At 32.2% G+C, this 16,446-nt stretch overlaps 1 protein-coding gene across 49 annotated transcripts in view; it reads right to left on the reverse strand.

Moving 5' to 3' along the window:
• RIMS2 (regulating synaptic membrane exocytosis 2) overlaps positions 1-16,446 on the reverse strand; it is a 586,561-nt gene that overhangs the window by 237,888 nt on the left and 332,227 nt on the right. For 19 of the 49 annotated variants that reach the window (XM_070477266.1, XM_070477265.1, XM_070477256.1 and 16 more), the window contains one exon: positions 8,161-8,187. The exons of the other annotated variants lie outside the window; for them this stretch is intronic. In XM_070477266.1, the coding sequence (XP_070333367.1) occupies positions 8,161-8,187 (27 nt within the window). The remainder of the gene's footprint in view (positions 1-8,160; positions 8,188-16,446) is intronic. 49 annotated transcript variants of the gene reach the window in all.

Genomic DNA, 16,446 nt, shown 5'->3' on the forward strand with positions numbered 1-16,446 from the left:
ACAGACTAAAAGTGAAGGGCTGGAAAAAAATATTCCACGCAAACGGAGACCAAAAGAAAGCAGGAGTCACAATACTCATATCAGATAAAATAGACTTTCAAATAAAGGCTGTGAAAAGAGACAAAGATGGACACTACATAATGATCAAAGGATCAATCCAAGAAGAAGATATAACAATTATAAATATATATGCACCCAACATAGGAGCACCGCAATATGTAAGGCAAACGCTAACGAGTATGAAAGAGGAAATTAATAGCAACACAATAATAGTAGGAGACTTTAATACCCCACTCACAACTATGGATAGATCAACTAAACAGAAAATGAACAAGGAAACACAAACTTTAAAGGACACAATGGACCAGCTAGACCTTATTGACATCTATAGGACGTTTCACCCCAAAACAACCAACTTCACCTTTTTCTCAAGTGCACACGGAACCTTCTCCAGAATAGATCATATCCTGGGCCATAAATCTAGTCTTGGTAAATTCAAAAAAATTGAAATCATTCCAGTCATCTTTTCTGACCACAGTGCAGTAAGATTAGATCTCAATTACAGGAAAAAAATTATTAAAAATTCAAACATATGGAGGCTAAACAACACGCTTCTGAATAACCAACAAATCATAGAAGAAATGAAAAAAGAAATCAAAACATGCATAGAAATGAATGAAAATGAAAACACAACAACCCAAAACCTATGGGACACTGTAAAAGCAGTGCTAAGGGGAAGATTCATAGCATTACAGGCCTACCTCAAGAAACAAGAAAAAAGTCAAATAAATAACCTAACTCTACACCTAAAGCAACTAGAGAAGGAAGAAATGAAGAACCCCAGGGTTAGTAGAAGGAAAGAAATCTTAAAAATTAGGGCAGAAATAAATGCAAAAGAAACTAAAGAGACCATAGCAAAAATCAACAAAGCTAAAAGCTGGTTTTTTGAAAAAATAAACAAAATTGACAAACCATTAGCAAGACTCATTAAGAAACAAAGGGAGAAGAACCAAATTAACAAAATTAGAAATGAAAATGGAGAGATCACAACAGACAACACTGAAATACAAAGGATCATAAGAGACTACTACCAGCAGCTCTATGCCAATAAAATGGACAACTTGGAAGAAATGGACAGTTCTTAGAGAAGTATAACTTTCCAAAACTGAATCAGGAAGAAATAGAAGATCTTAACAAACCCATCACAAGCAAGGAAATCGAAACTGTAATCAGAAATCTTCCAGCAAACAAAAGCCCAGGACCAGATGGCTTCACAGCTGAATTCTACCAAAAATTCAGGCAAGAGCTAACACCTATCTTACTCAAACTCTTCCAGAAAATTGCAGAAGAAGGTAAACTTCCAAACTCATTCTATGAGGCCACCATCACCCTAATTCCAAAACCAGACAAAGATGCCACAAAAAAAGAGAACTACAGGCCAATATCACTGATGAACATAGATGCAAAAATCCTTAACAAAATTCTAGCAAACAGAATCCAACAACATATTAAAAAAATCATACACCATGACCAAGTGGGCTTTATCCCAGGAATGCAAGGATTCTTTAATATCCGCAAATCAATCAATGTAATACACCACATTAACAAATTGAAAGATAAAAAACATATGATTATCTCAATAGATGCAGAAAAAGTCTTTGACAAAATTCAACATCCATTTACGATTAAAACTCTCCAGAAAGCAGGAATAGAAGGAACATACCTCAACATAATAAAAGCTATATATGACAAACCCACAGCAAGCATCACCCTCAATGGTGAAAAATTGAAACCATTTCCCCTGAAATCAGGAACAAGACAAGGGTGCCCACTCTCACCACTACTATTCAACATAGTTTTGGAGGTGTTGGCCACAGCAATCAGGGCAGAAAAAGAAGTAAAAGGAATCCAGATAGGAAAAGAAGAAGTGAAACTCTCGCTGTTTGCAGATGACATGATCCTCTACATAGAAAACCCTATAGACTCCACCAGAAAATTACTAGAGCTAATCAATGAATACAGTAAAGTTGCAGGATATAAAATTAACACACAGAAATCTCTTGCATTCCTATACACTAACAATGAGAAAACAGAAAGAGAAATTAAGGAATCGATACCATTCACCACTGCAACAAAAAGAATAAAATACTTAGGAGTATATCTACCTAAAGAAACAAAAGACCTTTTCATAGAAAACTATAAAACACTGATGAAAGAAATCAAAGAGGACACAAACAGATGGAGAAATATACCGTGTTCATGGATTGGAAGAATCAATATTGTCAAAATGGCTATTCTACCCAAAGCAATCTATAGATTCAATGCAATCCCTATCAAACTACCAACGGTATTTTTCACAGAACTAGAACAAATAATTTCACAATTTGTATGGAAATACAAAAAACCTTGAATAGCCAAAGTAATCTTGAGAAAGAAGAATGGAACTGGAGGAATCAATCTGCCTGACTTCAGACTCTACTACAAAGCCACAGTCATCAAGACAGTATGGTACTGGCACAAAGACATAAATATAGATCAATGGAACAGAATAGAAAGCCCAGAGATAAATCCATGAACCTATGGTCACCTTATCTTCGACAAAGGAGGCAAGGATATACAATGGAAAAAAGACAACCTCTTTAACAAGTGGTGCTGGGAAAACTGGTCAACCACCTGTAAAAGAATGAAACTAGAACACTTTCTAACACCATACACAAAAATAAACTCAAAATGGATTAAAGATCTAAATGTAAGACCAGAAACTATCAAACTCCTAGAGGAGAACATAGGCAAAACACTCTGCGACATAAATCACAGCAGGATCCTCTATGACCCACATCCCAGAATTTTAGAAACAAAAGCAAAAATAAACAAATGGGACCTAATGAAACTTAAAAGCTTTTGCACAACAAAGGATACTATAAGCAAGGTGAAAAGACAGCCCTCAGATTGGGAGAAAATAATAGCAAATGAAGCAACAGACAAAGGATTAACCTCAAAAATATACAAGCAACTCCTGCAGCTCAATTCCAGAAAAATAAATGACCCAATCAAAAAATGGGCCAAAGAACTAAACAGACATTTCTCCAAGGAAGACATACGGATGGCAAAAAAACACATGAAAAGATGCTCAACATCACTCATTATCAGAGAAATGCAAATCAAAACCACAATGAGGTACCATTACACGCCAGTCAGGATGGCTGCTATCCAAAAGTCTACAAGCAATAAATGCTGGAGAGGGTGTGGAGAAAAGGGAACCCTCTCACACTGTTGGTGGGAAGGCAAATTAGTACAGCCACTATGGAAAACAGTGTGGAGATTCCTTAAAAAGCTGGAAATAGATCTACCATATGACCCAGCAATACCACTTCTAGGCATACACACTGAGGAAACCAGATCCGAAAGAGACACGTGCACCCCAATGTTCATCGCAGCACTGTTTATAATAGCCAGGTCATGGAAGCAACCTAGATGCCCATCAGCAGACGAATGGATGAGGAAGCTGTGGTACATATACACCATGGAATATTACTCAGCCATTAAAAAGAATTCATTTGAATCAGTTCTAATGAGATGGATGAAACTGGAGCCCATTATACAGAGCGAAGTAAGCCAGAAAGATAAAGACCATTACAGTATACTAACACATATATATGGAATCTAGAAAGATGGTAACAATAACCCTATATGCAAAAAAAGAAAAAGAGACTCAGATGTATAGAACAGACTTGTGGACTCTGTGGGAGAAGGCGAGGGTGGGATGTTTCAAGAGAACAGCATGTATATTATCTATAGTGAAACAGATCACCAGCCCAGGTGGGATGCATGAGACAAGTGCTCAGGCCTGGTGCACTGGGAAGACCCAGAGGGATGGGGTGGAGAGGGAGGTGGGAGGGGGGACCGGGATGGGGAATACATGTAAATCCATGGCTAATTCATTTCAATGTATGACAAAAACCACTGCAATGTTGTAAAGTAATTAGCCTCCAACAAATAAAAATAAATGGAAGAAAAAAAAATTAAAAAATTTAAAAAAAATGGTGTCAACTCTAGGTTTTTGTAGGTTCTCTATATCAAATTGAAGAAGTTCTCCTCCATTCCAACTTCACTGATAGCTTTTTTCATGAGTGGGTGTTGGATTTTGTCATAGCTATTTCATCTTTTCATAAGATTATACGGTTTTTGTCCTTTTTTCTATTAATATGGTGAGTTGATTTTTAGTTAGTAAACCAACTTTACATTACTAGGATAAATCCTTCTCAGTTATAGTGTATAACATATTGCTGGATTTGATTTACTAATATTTTGTTGAGGATTTCTTGTTATGTTCATGGATCTTGACTCTAGATATCCTGTGACATGTTTGTCTGACTTTGGTATTAGGATAATACTGACCTAATGGAATTAATTGGAAAATAATTCCTTTTCTATTTTTCTCAAAGAATTTGAGACGTACTGGTATTTATTTTTACATGTACCAGAGAATTCATCATGCTCATCACTGGTAAAGCCACCAAACCTAGGCTTTTATTTGTGGGGAAATCTTCATTACTGATTCAACTTCTTTATATGTTATACATTTATTCAGATTTTTTATCTGTTTCTGTAATTTATGAATCTAGAAATTTTCCCATTTCATCTAGGTTGTTTAATTTCATAGCATAAAAGTGTTCATTGTATTCCCATGTGATTCTCCAGAGTATTCCCTTTAAATTCTGTTAAGTTAGTAGTGATTTCCAAAGCGTTTCAGTAGTTTGTGTCATTTTTCTTGGTCAATTTTGTTGAGCTATTCAAGAACCATAGTTAATTCCTTTTTTATTTTTTAAAAATTGATCTAGTCTAACAATCTCTATAAATTTTCTCTAAGTAACTTGAAATTTATTATAACATGTTTAAATGTTTTGGTATTATCTCTTGATCAATTTACCCTTTTATTGTTATAAAATAAACATTGTCCCTGGTAATATATTTGCTCTAAAATCTAATTTGTCTAACATAATATAGGTAATTCATATTTCTTTTAATGTATATTAGCATGTTATATCTTTTCTATCCCTTTCATTAAAACTCCTTGTGTTTTATATTTATAATGGGTTTCTTGTAGGCAGCATATGGCTGGATCTAAAAAAAAATCCAATCTTTGCCTTTTTATTGGAGTATTTTGACTATTTACACTTAATGACTTGATTGGCTTATATTATCAACCTACTATTTATTTTCTATTTGTCCCTTTGCTCCATTTTCCCTCTTTTTCTGTATTCTTTTGGATGAAATGGTTAATTTTCTGGCTTCATTTTCTCTTTTCTCCTGGTTTATTAGCACTAACACTTTATTTTTGTGGTTCAAGGGCTTACAGTATACATATTTAACTTATTACAATCCACTTTCAATACATACACTCAGTATTCCATAAAAACACTACAGTCATACACTTCTATTTCTCCTTTCTTTACCTTTCTGCTGCTGTTGTCATGTATTTCACATGTACTGCAAACCCTATACTGTATTGCTATTTGTTTAAATAGTCAATTATATTTAAACAAGAAAAAATCTTATATATTTACCCATGAAGTTACCATTTCTGATATTCCTCTTTCTTTTATATACATTCATATTCTATATCTCTGTCTGGTATCATTATTCTTCTTTTTTGATTGTAGAAGGATTAAAGGACTTTCTTTAACATTTGTTATGTTACAAGTCTTCTGGTGATTAGATTTTTCAGCAATTGTGCATTTGAAAAGATTTTATTTTGCTTTCATTTTTGTAGGAAATATGAATGGGCATGAATTCTAGATTGATATTTTTTCTTTGAGTATTCACACTGTTTGCTATGCAAAATCTGCAGTCTTCTTTACCTTTATTCCACAGTTACGTGTTGAGTTTATTTTCTCTCAATGTTATATGATTTTTTATTTGTTATTTGTTTTAAAGAACATAATTTTAATGTGCCTTGGTATATTATTTATGTTTCTTATGCTTGGAGTTCGGTGACATTCCTGGATATGCTGGTTTATGGGTTTCCATCAAATTGGGCAGTTGATCAGCCATTATTTCTTCAAATACCTTTGTGCTTCCCCCTCTCTTCTGTAGGGACTTATGGACCTAAATTACCTGTGTATTAGATAGCTTCAAAGGTCTGTATTATCAAAGCTATGGTTTTTCCAGTAGTCATGTACAGATGTGAGAGTTGGACTAAAAAGAAAGCTGAGTGCCGAAGAACTGATGCTTTTGAACTGTGGTGCTGGGGAAGACTCTTGAGAGTCCCTTGGACTGCAAGAGATCCAATCAGTCCATCCTAAAGGAAATCAGTCCTGAATAGTCATTGGAAGGACTGATGCTGAAGCTGAAACTCCAATACTTTGGCCACCTGATGTGAAGAACTGACTCACTGGAAAAGACCTTGATGCTGTAAAGACTGAAGGCAGGAGGAAAAGGGGATGACAGAGGATGAGGCGGTTGGATGGCATCACTGATTCGATGGATATGAGTCTGAGCAAGTTCCAGGAGTTGGTGATGGACAGGGAAGCTTGGTGTGCTGCAGTTCATGGGGTTGCAAAGAATTGGGCACAACTGAGCAACTGAACTGAATTGTTACAGCTCTTATATAATTTTGGTTCATTTATGTCCTTTTAATGATTCTTTTTTTCCTTTTCTACATGTCTGGTAATTTTTAATTGGATGCCAGCCATTATGAATTTTACATTGTGTGTTGGATGCTTTAATAGTCCTTTAAATATTCTTAAGCTTTATTCTACATGGAGTTTTCATAGAAATACTTTGGTCCTTTCAGTTCATGCTTTAAAAATTTTTTTAATGTTATACTGTGTTCTATGGCTAACTATTCTTCACTACTGAGGTCAGACATTTCTGCATACTCAACACAATATCCTGTGGAACTGGATGTTTCCAGACTCACTGGAAAAAAAAAAAAAAAAGACCCTATTCTCAGGTATTGTTATCTCTAATCCTTTTGGGTGGTTCTTTTCCCAGCATTGGGTAGATTCCTCCATTCATTCATCAAACTCTTCTGAACACTTGAGAGGGGTCTTCTGTGGATCTTTGCATTCCCTCTTTGCATAGTTCTCTCCTTTCCAGGAGTCTGTCTCCCTGAATTCAGCTCCATCACCTAACTCAGGGAGTCTGTAGGTTCCATCTGGGCTCCTCACACTATGCTGTGTGCAGGAAATTCTCTTAAACAGAATTGGGCAAGGGCAATTATAGGGTTCAACTCATCTTAGTTCTCTCAGTAGTTCTTAGGATTCTCTTAGCAGTAGCCTGATGCCCAGTGTTATTCAAACAGTTGTTTCTTGTACTTGTCCATTTTTGTTGTTGTTTAAGGTGGGAAAGAAAGTCCAGCCCCTTTTACTTGTTGTAAACAGTTAAGTCCTTCTTCATTTACCTCATTTTCATTTAGGGACTGAAAATTCAGTCCACTATTCCTGTGGTTTTAAATAACTTTTTTCCTAAGCTTACTTAAGAAGTTAATTTTTTAAACAAGTTCATTAAACTAAATTTAAAATGTTAACCTTATTAAAATTGTTAAAAACCAAGAAAAAGCTCAGTAACCAGTTTAAAAACTTACCATCAGTTTAAATAGCTTGGCATACACTCTGTGCATGTATGAATTTAAAAGTCATAATACATTGGAGTAAAAAATGTAAATCTAAATCTATTAAGTTTTCCTTAAAAGATATGAAAAATGGCTAAAATGATGGAAACTACCGCAAACATTTGCAGTTTTAATTATATTTTAATTTAACATCCTCAGAACATTTAACACTATTCCTTCATAAGTCAAAAATATAGCAAATTGCATCCATATATATTCAAAAGTTCTGAGACAGTGCACATGGTAACACAATAATACACTAAAACACACTTCATTGATGAAAGAATACCATACTAAATGAGACAAGAGTAGGCACGCTAAAATCACAAATCACTATATTTCAACAAAAGGTTTTTAATACCAAAATAATAAAGATGTCAACATGGGAGATACTGGAAAAGCTCTATAGGTAGAAAAAGAAAGCTAGTGACATTTTGTTTAGGAATTTTACATATGCACAATAGCCAGACAAAGAACAAAACAGCAAACCAATTAAACTGTGCATATGAATTCATGCATTAAACACTGTGCATGCTAAAATTTACCTGAATTATATGAACATAAGGCTTTATCTGGAAAAAAAATTAAAATGTCAAAATAAATGTAAAACTCTTTATGCAAAAGGGATATTAAAATCTAATTTCTGCTTCACATCACAGACTGTCATTTAACATTTTCATTTAAAAGTTTAAAAGGCCATACTAATCAGAATAAAATAATGAAGGAAGACACATCATATCTAAATTAGTAAAAATTTGAATTATAAATTTTAGTAGGAACTTTGAATACATGAAACAATTAAGAGGGTAAGAGAGAAGCACAAATTAGAGATGGCACATAAAATAAAAAAATTAATAATAGGCCTGCCCTGCATACTAATGATTATCAATTCTATTTTATATTATATGGCCATATAACATATTAAATGTAAGACATAACTGTTACACACAGAAATTTGGCACATAAGAAGAACTAATAAATTGAAGAGATAATAGAGAAACTTGGAAGTTTTGATTTTGGAAAAAGTATATCTTAAAACTGATTTCTTTTTGTACAAAGAAAAATGAAAATTCATAAAGAACAAGCTATTTTGACATTCTCATTCAATAAAAAATATAATTCATAGAAATCATCACAGTTAAGTTAGCAGAATACAAATTAGATTTATCTGTTTCTAAATATTTACCAAGTTTCAAAAGGTAGCACAATATTAACAAATTGTTTTTGCATTTAAAAGAAGAGTAAATTATCATCTGAATATACATCAGAAATTTAAAGGAATATATGAACTATCATGCCAAAAAAATACTAAGTAGTGAAAAAATGCCATAATATCTTGAAAAAAGAAAATATTTATCCTAACACATCTACACATTTACGTCGTTAGCCGAAAGACAATACATCACAGGGGGACAAAATAATACGTTCTCTAGTTATGGAATTGGTTTCTAATGCTTAATTAAAAATTTTAAATGTGAATGACAATTCTAAACTTTACTTAACAGATAGAGAAGTAGTACATTATCCATTACTATACATGATTAATCTGTTCCATTGGTAACCTATACATTGCTGGAATTATATAAAGTATTTTGAGGGAAAAAAAACCCCTTTATTCTGGACACTATAAAGGAATTTCATAAAACACAAATATAAAATTGTGGAAATGAGAAAATAGTAGTTAAATAATTTAAGTGTATTAACATTTTGTCAAGGGCATATTTTCATAAATTAACAAAAAACTGAATCAACTAGATTAAACAAGGATTTTAAAAACATCAACACAAACTAATTCATTTGAGAAACACTATTAATCTATCTGGTTTCAAACTTACCTTACAACATTTTCATAAAAGAAAGACTATATTCATCACAAATGTTGTAAGGTAAGTTAGAAACCAGATAGATTAATAGTGTTTCTCAAATGAATTAAAGTTTGTGTTGGTTTTTAAAAACATCCTAGTTTTTTATAATCTTCTCTCAGTTTCCTTCTATTACTTTCATATATCAGCTTGGTTAAACATTTATGTTTTCTAGTCCCTTAACATTTCAAATTTTTTTAATTCTGAAATTAATCCTAGTATACAATAATAAGGCAGTGGTGTGCTGGTAAAGGTTTGACAACTATCTCTCTGGTGGAAAAAAAGTCTTGATTTGTAACACGTGCCTATTTCCATAATGTAAAAACTCCCACACAGCCAGTTTCAAGCTACCAAAGTCATTGTATGTGAAGGGAAGAGATGAATATACAATTGGCTCTATCTCCAGCATACCACTGGAAAAGAATTGTTGACCATACTGAAATTAAAATATAATCGGAAGAAATAATCCCAGAGGATGTTACTATGTTAAACAAAGTAAAAACACTGATGATTCTTCAAGATGTTTAAAATTCTTATTATACCACAAAGGAAAAGACAACTCTGAGAGTAACAGCAATTTTTATCCAAAAAAGAACGACAAAGAAAATAAGAAGAGATAAAATTACAACAGTTTTCTAAACAAGAAAAAGGCAGAAGATTAAGTAATATTTTAAAAACTTTACAAAAACATATCACACGTAAATAGCTGATATTTCAAAATTGTCATATAAAGAGGTAATCACAAAGCATGCAGCAAAAAATTGCTGGAAAATCATGAGTTAATAAATGAAAATAACATGTTACTTTATATAAGATTTAATTGCTACAGTGTATGCCTAGAATTCTGCAGTCTGTGGGGCTGCAGAGTTGGACACCACTTAAGAGAAGGAATAACAACAACAAATAAAATTTTAAATGGTAATATGAATTATTTTATAATACTTCCTTAAAACATTGAACATAATTGTAAATCTAACTAAATATCTATAATAAAAAAGTATTTTATGTGCTGATTCAATTAACATTTTCCCTGGTTTTAAAATTCTCTGTAGATATCTTTATATCATATCAAATACTGTTTATTAAATATTTAGAATGATGATATTCATAACCATACTGATTTGCCCACATATGCAAAATCATATTAATATATCCAAACCCTAGTATTTATAATGGATATATATTTAGTAAAAATATTTTTGGAATGTTTAGTAAAAAATAAAAATATATTTTTGGAATGTTCTCCCTTTTCATGTCACTCTGCTGTCTGTGTTCTTCAAAGGTAACTTTGAATCAGAAAACTTTGTTCTTGGGAACAGTGTCCAGACGTAACAATGTGTCCTTGATAAAACTGACAGTATGTGCATTGATAATATATAATGCCTTTTTTCTCAAGAACATTATGATGAAAGTATAATTTCATATTCTTCCTGCATCTTTAATGATCTGGACATTATGGGTTAATGACAGATTTAACTGATATAAGGTTACTAAAGTGAAAGTGAAAATTGCTCAGTCTTGTCAAACTCTTTGCGACCTGGTGGACTGTAGCCCACCAGGCTGCTCTGACCATGGAATTCTGCAGGCAAGAATACTGGAGTGGGTTGCCATTCCCTTCTCCAGGGGATCTTCCAGACCCAGGGATTGAACCCGGGTCACCTGCTTTGCAGGCAGATTCTTTACAGTCTGAGCCACCAGGTTTACTATGCCTTTCTTTATTTCAAAGGTGTTTGAGAATTTTCTGTAAAGTACTCTGTTGTTGAGAGGACCCCTCATATAGTTTCTTAAGTCATTTATATCATTATTTCAATTATATACCACTCAGAGATGGTCTTATGTGATTTTCTCTTTTTATTACTATTGGTCTAATAAATATGCCCTTGGGAAGAAAGGAACTATGAAATAATCAGTCCAATTTCCAAGTAGTATAAGGCTTAATTCATTTTTAGTATATACAAATGCAAGTGATTTCTGCATATGGATTTTGTATCCTGCAACTTTGCTAAATTTACTGATTAGCTCTAGTAATTTTCTGATACTATCTTTATGGTTTTCTGTGTACAGCATCACATCATCTGCAAAGAGTGAAAGGTTTACTTCTTTTCTGATCTGGATTCCTTTTATTTCTTTTTGTTCTCTGATTGCTGTAGCTAGGACTTTCAGAACTATGTTGAATAAGAGTGGTTAAAGTGGACACCCTTGTCTTGTTCCCAATCTTAGGGGGAATGCTTTCAGTTTTTCACCATTGAGAATAATGTTTGCTGTAGACTTATCACATAGGAGCCTTTACTATGTTGAGGTAGGTTCCTTCTATGCTCATTTTTTGAAGAGTTTTAATCAAAAATCGGTGCTGAATTTTGTCAAAAGCTTTTTCTGCATCTATTGAGATCATCATATGGTTTTTATCTTTCAATTTGTTAATATGGTTTATCACATTGATTGATTTGCATATATTGTAGAATCCTTGCATCCCTGGAATAAACCCAACTTGATCATGGTGTATGAACTTCTTGACGTGCTGCTGAATTCTGTTTGCTAAAACTTTGTTGAGGATTTTGGCATCTACGCTCATCAGTGATGCTGGCCTGTAGTTTTCTTGTTTTGTGTTGCCTTTGTCTGATTTGGGTATCAGGGTGATAGTGCCCTCATGGAAAGAGTTTGGAAGTATTCAATGTAAGATTTCACTGTCAGTATTTAGAATGAAACATTTTAAAAGTTTAAGACAAATAATCAAAGGGTTATACTATTTCTTAAAACTGTATAAAGGGCATTACTATAATCAATACAGAACAAAAGACACTAATGTTTTTAAACTCCAGCTCTTTCTTCACAAATAGTGTAAAATACTTCATATTTTAAATGATTTCAGAGAGTGAATATGAGTGTTTTCTGTCAAGGATATAGCTCCTCTGTCTTTTTAAAATTAAAATTTATGTTCATTATTTTAAGAATCACAATTTATAAAAAAAAAGTTTTCAAATAAGGAAAACAGATTAGATGTAAAAATATTGCAAGATGCTAATTAAAGCTTAAATTTTTATTGCAGATATTTTCATAATAAATAGACAAATAGAGGAAAGCCATTTCCCCCTAATTTTTTCATTACAATTTACTGCTTTCTCTAATATTTCCAATGTTTAACTTCCTCCAATTCCAAAATACATGTCTACATTTATAAGCAAGATAGGCATTTGTTTATACGATACAATGAAGATAATTCCCTCCCCGGAAAGCACATTTTTCCCTTGTTGTAGCACATCAGGAGAAGTAATATATCATGTTAAGATGCTATTCCTTTCATTCTTCTACCCTCAGGTTCTATTTAAAAATTAAAATATCCTAATCCTTAGCCTGGCACACAATGCTTTCTGCAGTGAGTCTCATCATAATAAATTCCCTTATGTGTCTACCTTCCCAAACTTACAGTTCACTTCTCTCACCTCCATTTATTAAAATTCTACTTATTCTTTTCAGGTCTAACTAAAATGCTCATCACAACTTGCACTATTCTCTCATATTTCTAAATTACTACAGCACTCCACAAAAGCTTACAATTTTAATTTTACAACCCTCCTTCTTACATATGATTTTAAAAATTATACAGAGTTAGAAATTAAGTGTTGCATGACCACATACAGGGATAGAAATTATGTTTTATTATAGACTTTTGTGTTTCTTTGAATTAGGGACATATATCTTTCAGGATGGAAAGCTATCAGAGATGGAGATACTACAGACTTACTAATGAGGTTATGCTAAAAGTCAGAAAAGAAAGAGGAATGTAGATGGCTAAAAAGAAGGCAAACCCTGCTAAAGGACAAGATTTGGCAGAATCTGTAAGGAGACGATGGTTAAAGAGCCTTGTAAGTAATAGGAATCCAGGCTCTAGGACTTCTCCAGAGTCCAGTGATATTTTAGGATTCCAGGATAGTAGCTACACGAAGTATCTCAGAAGTTGGATGCAAAGTACCACAGCAACCAGCATTAGTAATAATCTCTATATGTAGACCTGGTTTCAGAAACCAATGCACACTGGGACATACCAGTGAAGTTCACAGGAATAAAAATTAGTGGGTTTTTCCTGAATGTTGTCCATTTTTAGGGTTTTCTAGAATCTCGGTTGAGAGTTGAGAGTAGGTAAGAAGAAGGAATCTGCTATTTGACTATAAAAATGGGAACCTAAGAGTCAGATTAAATAAATTTTTTAAAAAAAGTACACAGACAAGTTTGTAAATAATGGTTTTGCTTGCTACTTATGTATTATGTATCTTTGGATCAATCACAATGTCAAGCACCATAAGCATAACAGGTGACTAACTATTTGTTGATGTCATTAAAATAATGTGGATCTTGAAAAAAAGTAAGAAGGAAAAAAAAAAAACAAATCAAAATTAAATGATGTATAAAATATTAAGCAAAATTTATAAGAAATTACATGTTAACTTATAAATTATCCCAATAAAAGATAAACTTTTCCAGATGGATTTTAGAAAATAAAGTTTACAATGTTTTCAACAGACAAATTTTAAATACAAGTACACAGAGAACTGAAAATAAAAGGATTGAGAAACATTTACCGCACCAAAAAAAAAAACAAAAAACAAAAACCAGCTGCAGCAAGAGTAACATCAAAGAAAGCATGTCTTAAGGAAGAAGTATTCCTAAGAGAGGCATTATGTAATGATACAATTATCAGTCTATTGGGAAAAAATATAACAATTCTAGTTTTGTATGCACCTAATAACATATCCTGAAAATATATATAACAAATAGTGACAAATCATGGGTAGAGATTTTAATATACCTCTCTCAATAACTGATGAAATAATCAGATGAAAAATCAAGAAAAAAAACCCAGAATATTTGAAAAATGAAGTTAATAAACCCAATAAACAACATATGTTGAACACGTACCAAACTATGACAAGATAAACATTCTTTTAGAGAACAATTACCAAAACTGATTACATACTACACCATAAAGCAAACAGTTAATTTTAAAAACTGAAATTATTCAAAGTGAATACTCTTTCAAGAGGGTTATTATGCCCAATTTCAATGTTTTACAAAATCCTAGAAAATCCCTAAAGTTTGAAAATTTAGCAATATATTCTTAAAAAATCCACAGGTAAATGAAAGTACAATAATATATTATCACACCATGTTAAAAATTATCTATGTATTCTTCTGAAGAGATGATGAGAAACAAATGAAACTTAAAGGAAAAGACACAAATAATAGGGAAAAAATTAATGGAAAAGAAAAGAAATATATAGCCTAAAAAGTAAACAAACAAAAAGACTGTTTGAAAGACTAGTAGAATTGATAGCGCATCAGCAAATCTGACCAAGAACAATAAAAGGAAAAGGAACAAATTACCAATATAAGGGAAAAGAGGACAGGACTACACATTCAATAGACATTAACTAGACAATAAGATGCTACTATGAACAAATTTAGTGCATTTTTTTTTCAAAATTGGAGAAATATTCAAATTCCAAGAAGAATCCAACCTAACAAACCTGACACAAGAAAACATAAAATTTTGAATAGTTTTAAATCTAGTACAGAAACTGAAAATGTAATTCAGCACCTACAAAGAAATTGCCAACCCTGGTACCATAAATGGTGAATACTTCTAAACATGTACTGGAAAAAAAATAACAATAATAATCATATCCTTTCAAACAGAAAATGAGGAACAATTTATGAAGCCAGAGAAGCACTGAAATAAAAGCTCGACAAGGATATTACAAAAAAGGAAAATTAAAAGACATCAAATAAAAAAAGAAGCAAAATTTCCTAATGTTTTGTATGAACCCAGCAGCGGAATATGGATAACAGAAGCAAATAAGATGTTACAAAAAGACAGAAAGCAAACTCTTCTCCCTTCTCTCTCTCAGGAATACAGATGCAAAAATTCTACACATATTAACAAGCTGAATACTGAGACAGATAAAATGATAATGCATCATGAGATACTTGGGTTTATTAAAGGAATGTAAGATAACTTTAACATTTAAAATCAATACAATTTACCAATTAGTAGAATAAAATTATATATCATATAGTTCTATTCACATACACAGAAAAAACATATAATTCAAATCCATTCATGATTAAAACTTTTCATCCAATGAGGAATTAAATAGAACTTCCAGAATCTCCAAAAGTAGCCTAAAAATCTTATGAAAATATCAAGAAATATAAATGTAATATAAATAATCCCAAAGAAAAATGGGCAAGAAATTTGACTAGGTTCTCCATAAAAGAGGATATCTAAATAGCCAATTAACCTAAGAAACGTCTATTAGAGAAATGTAAATTAAAGCCACAGTGAGGTAATACTACACACCCACCTGAATGAGTGAATGAAAAGAACTAAAAGTACCAAATATAAAGTAAGCATACAGGGAAACTCAAACCCTCATTCACTGCTATAAGAAGTATACATTTGGATAGTTTGGGGAAACTGTAACACAATATCTACAGCAATTGAATATATGTATAGTCTATTACCTACCTACTCTGTTACTAGGTATATCCATAGCAAAAATAAACACATATGATTATCAAAAGGCATGTACAGTAAGCATGCTCAGAAACAGTCAAAATCTGAAGGCAAACTGTCAATCAACTGTAGGCTTTTTAAATTAAATAAACTATTTAATTCCCCAAACTAGTGATTTTAACTAAATACCTTCACATTATAATCTTCTTAGAAGGCTGCTAATAAACAACAGTATATCAAAATTTGTAAATAGTTTAAATCACAGTTTAGAGCCAAGATAAGCAATTCCTTTGTATAGTTATTACCTCTGACCAAAGGATAAGAATTCACTTAAGACAAATAGCTTTCATAACCAATCTAAAAATAAGATATATTGGTGTATATTTATAGAAATAAATTGTATATGGCAATGAAAATGATAAACAACTTCAATTATATGCAACAATATTTATGAGTCA

Source organism: Odocoileus virginianus, chromosome 15 (assembly GCF_023699985.2).
Source record: "Odocoileus virginianus isolate 20LAN1187 ecotype Illinois chromosome 15, Ovbor_1.2, whole genome shotgun sequence".
NCBI lineage: Eukaryota > Metazoa > Chordata > Mammalia > Artiodactyla > Cervidae > Odocoileus > Odocoileus virginianus.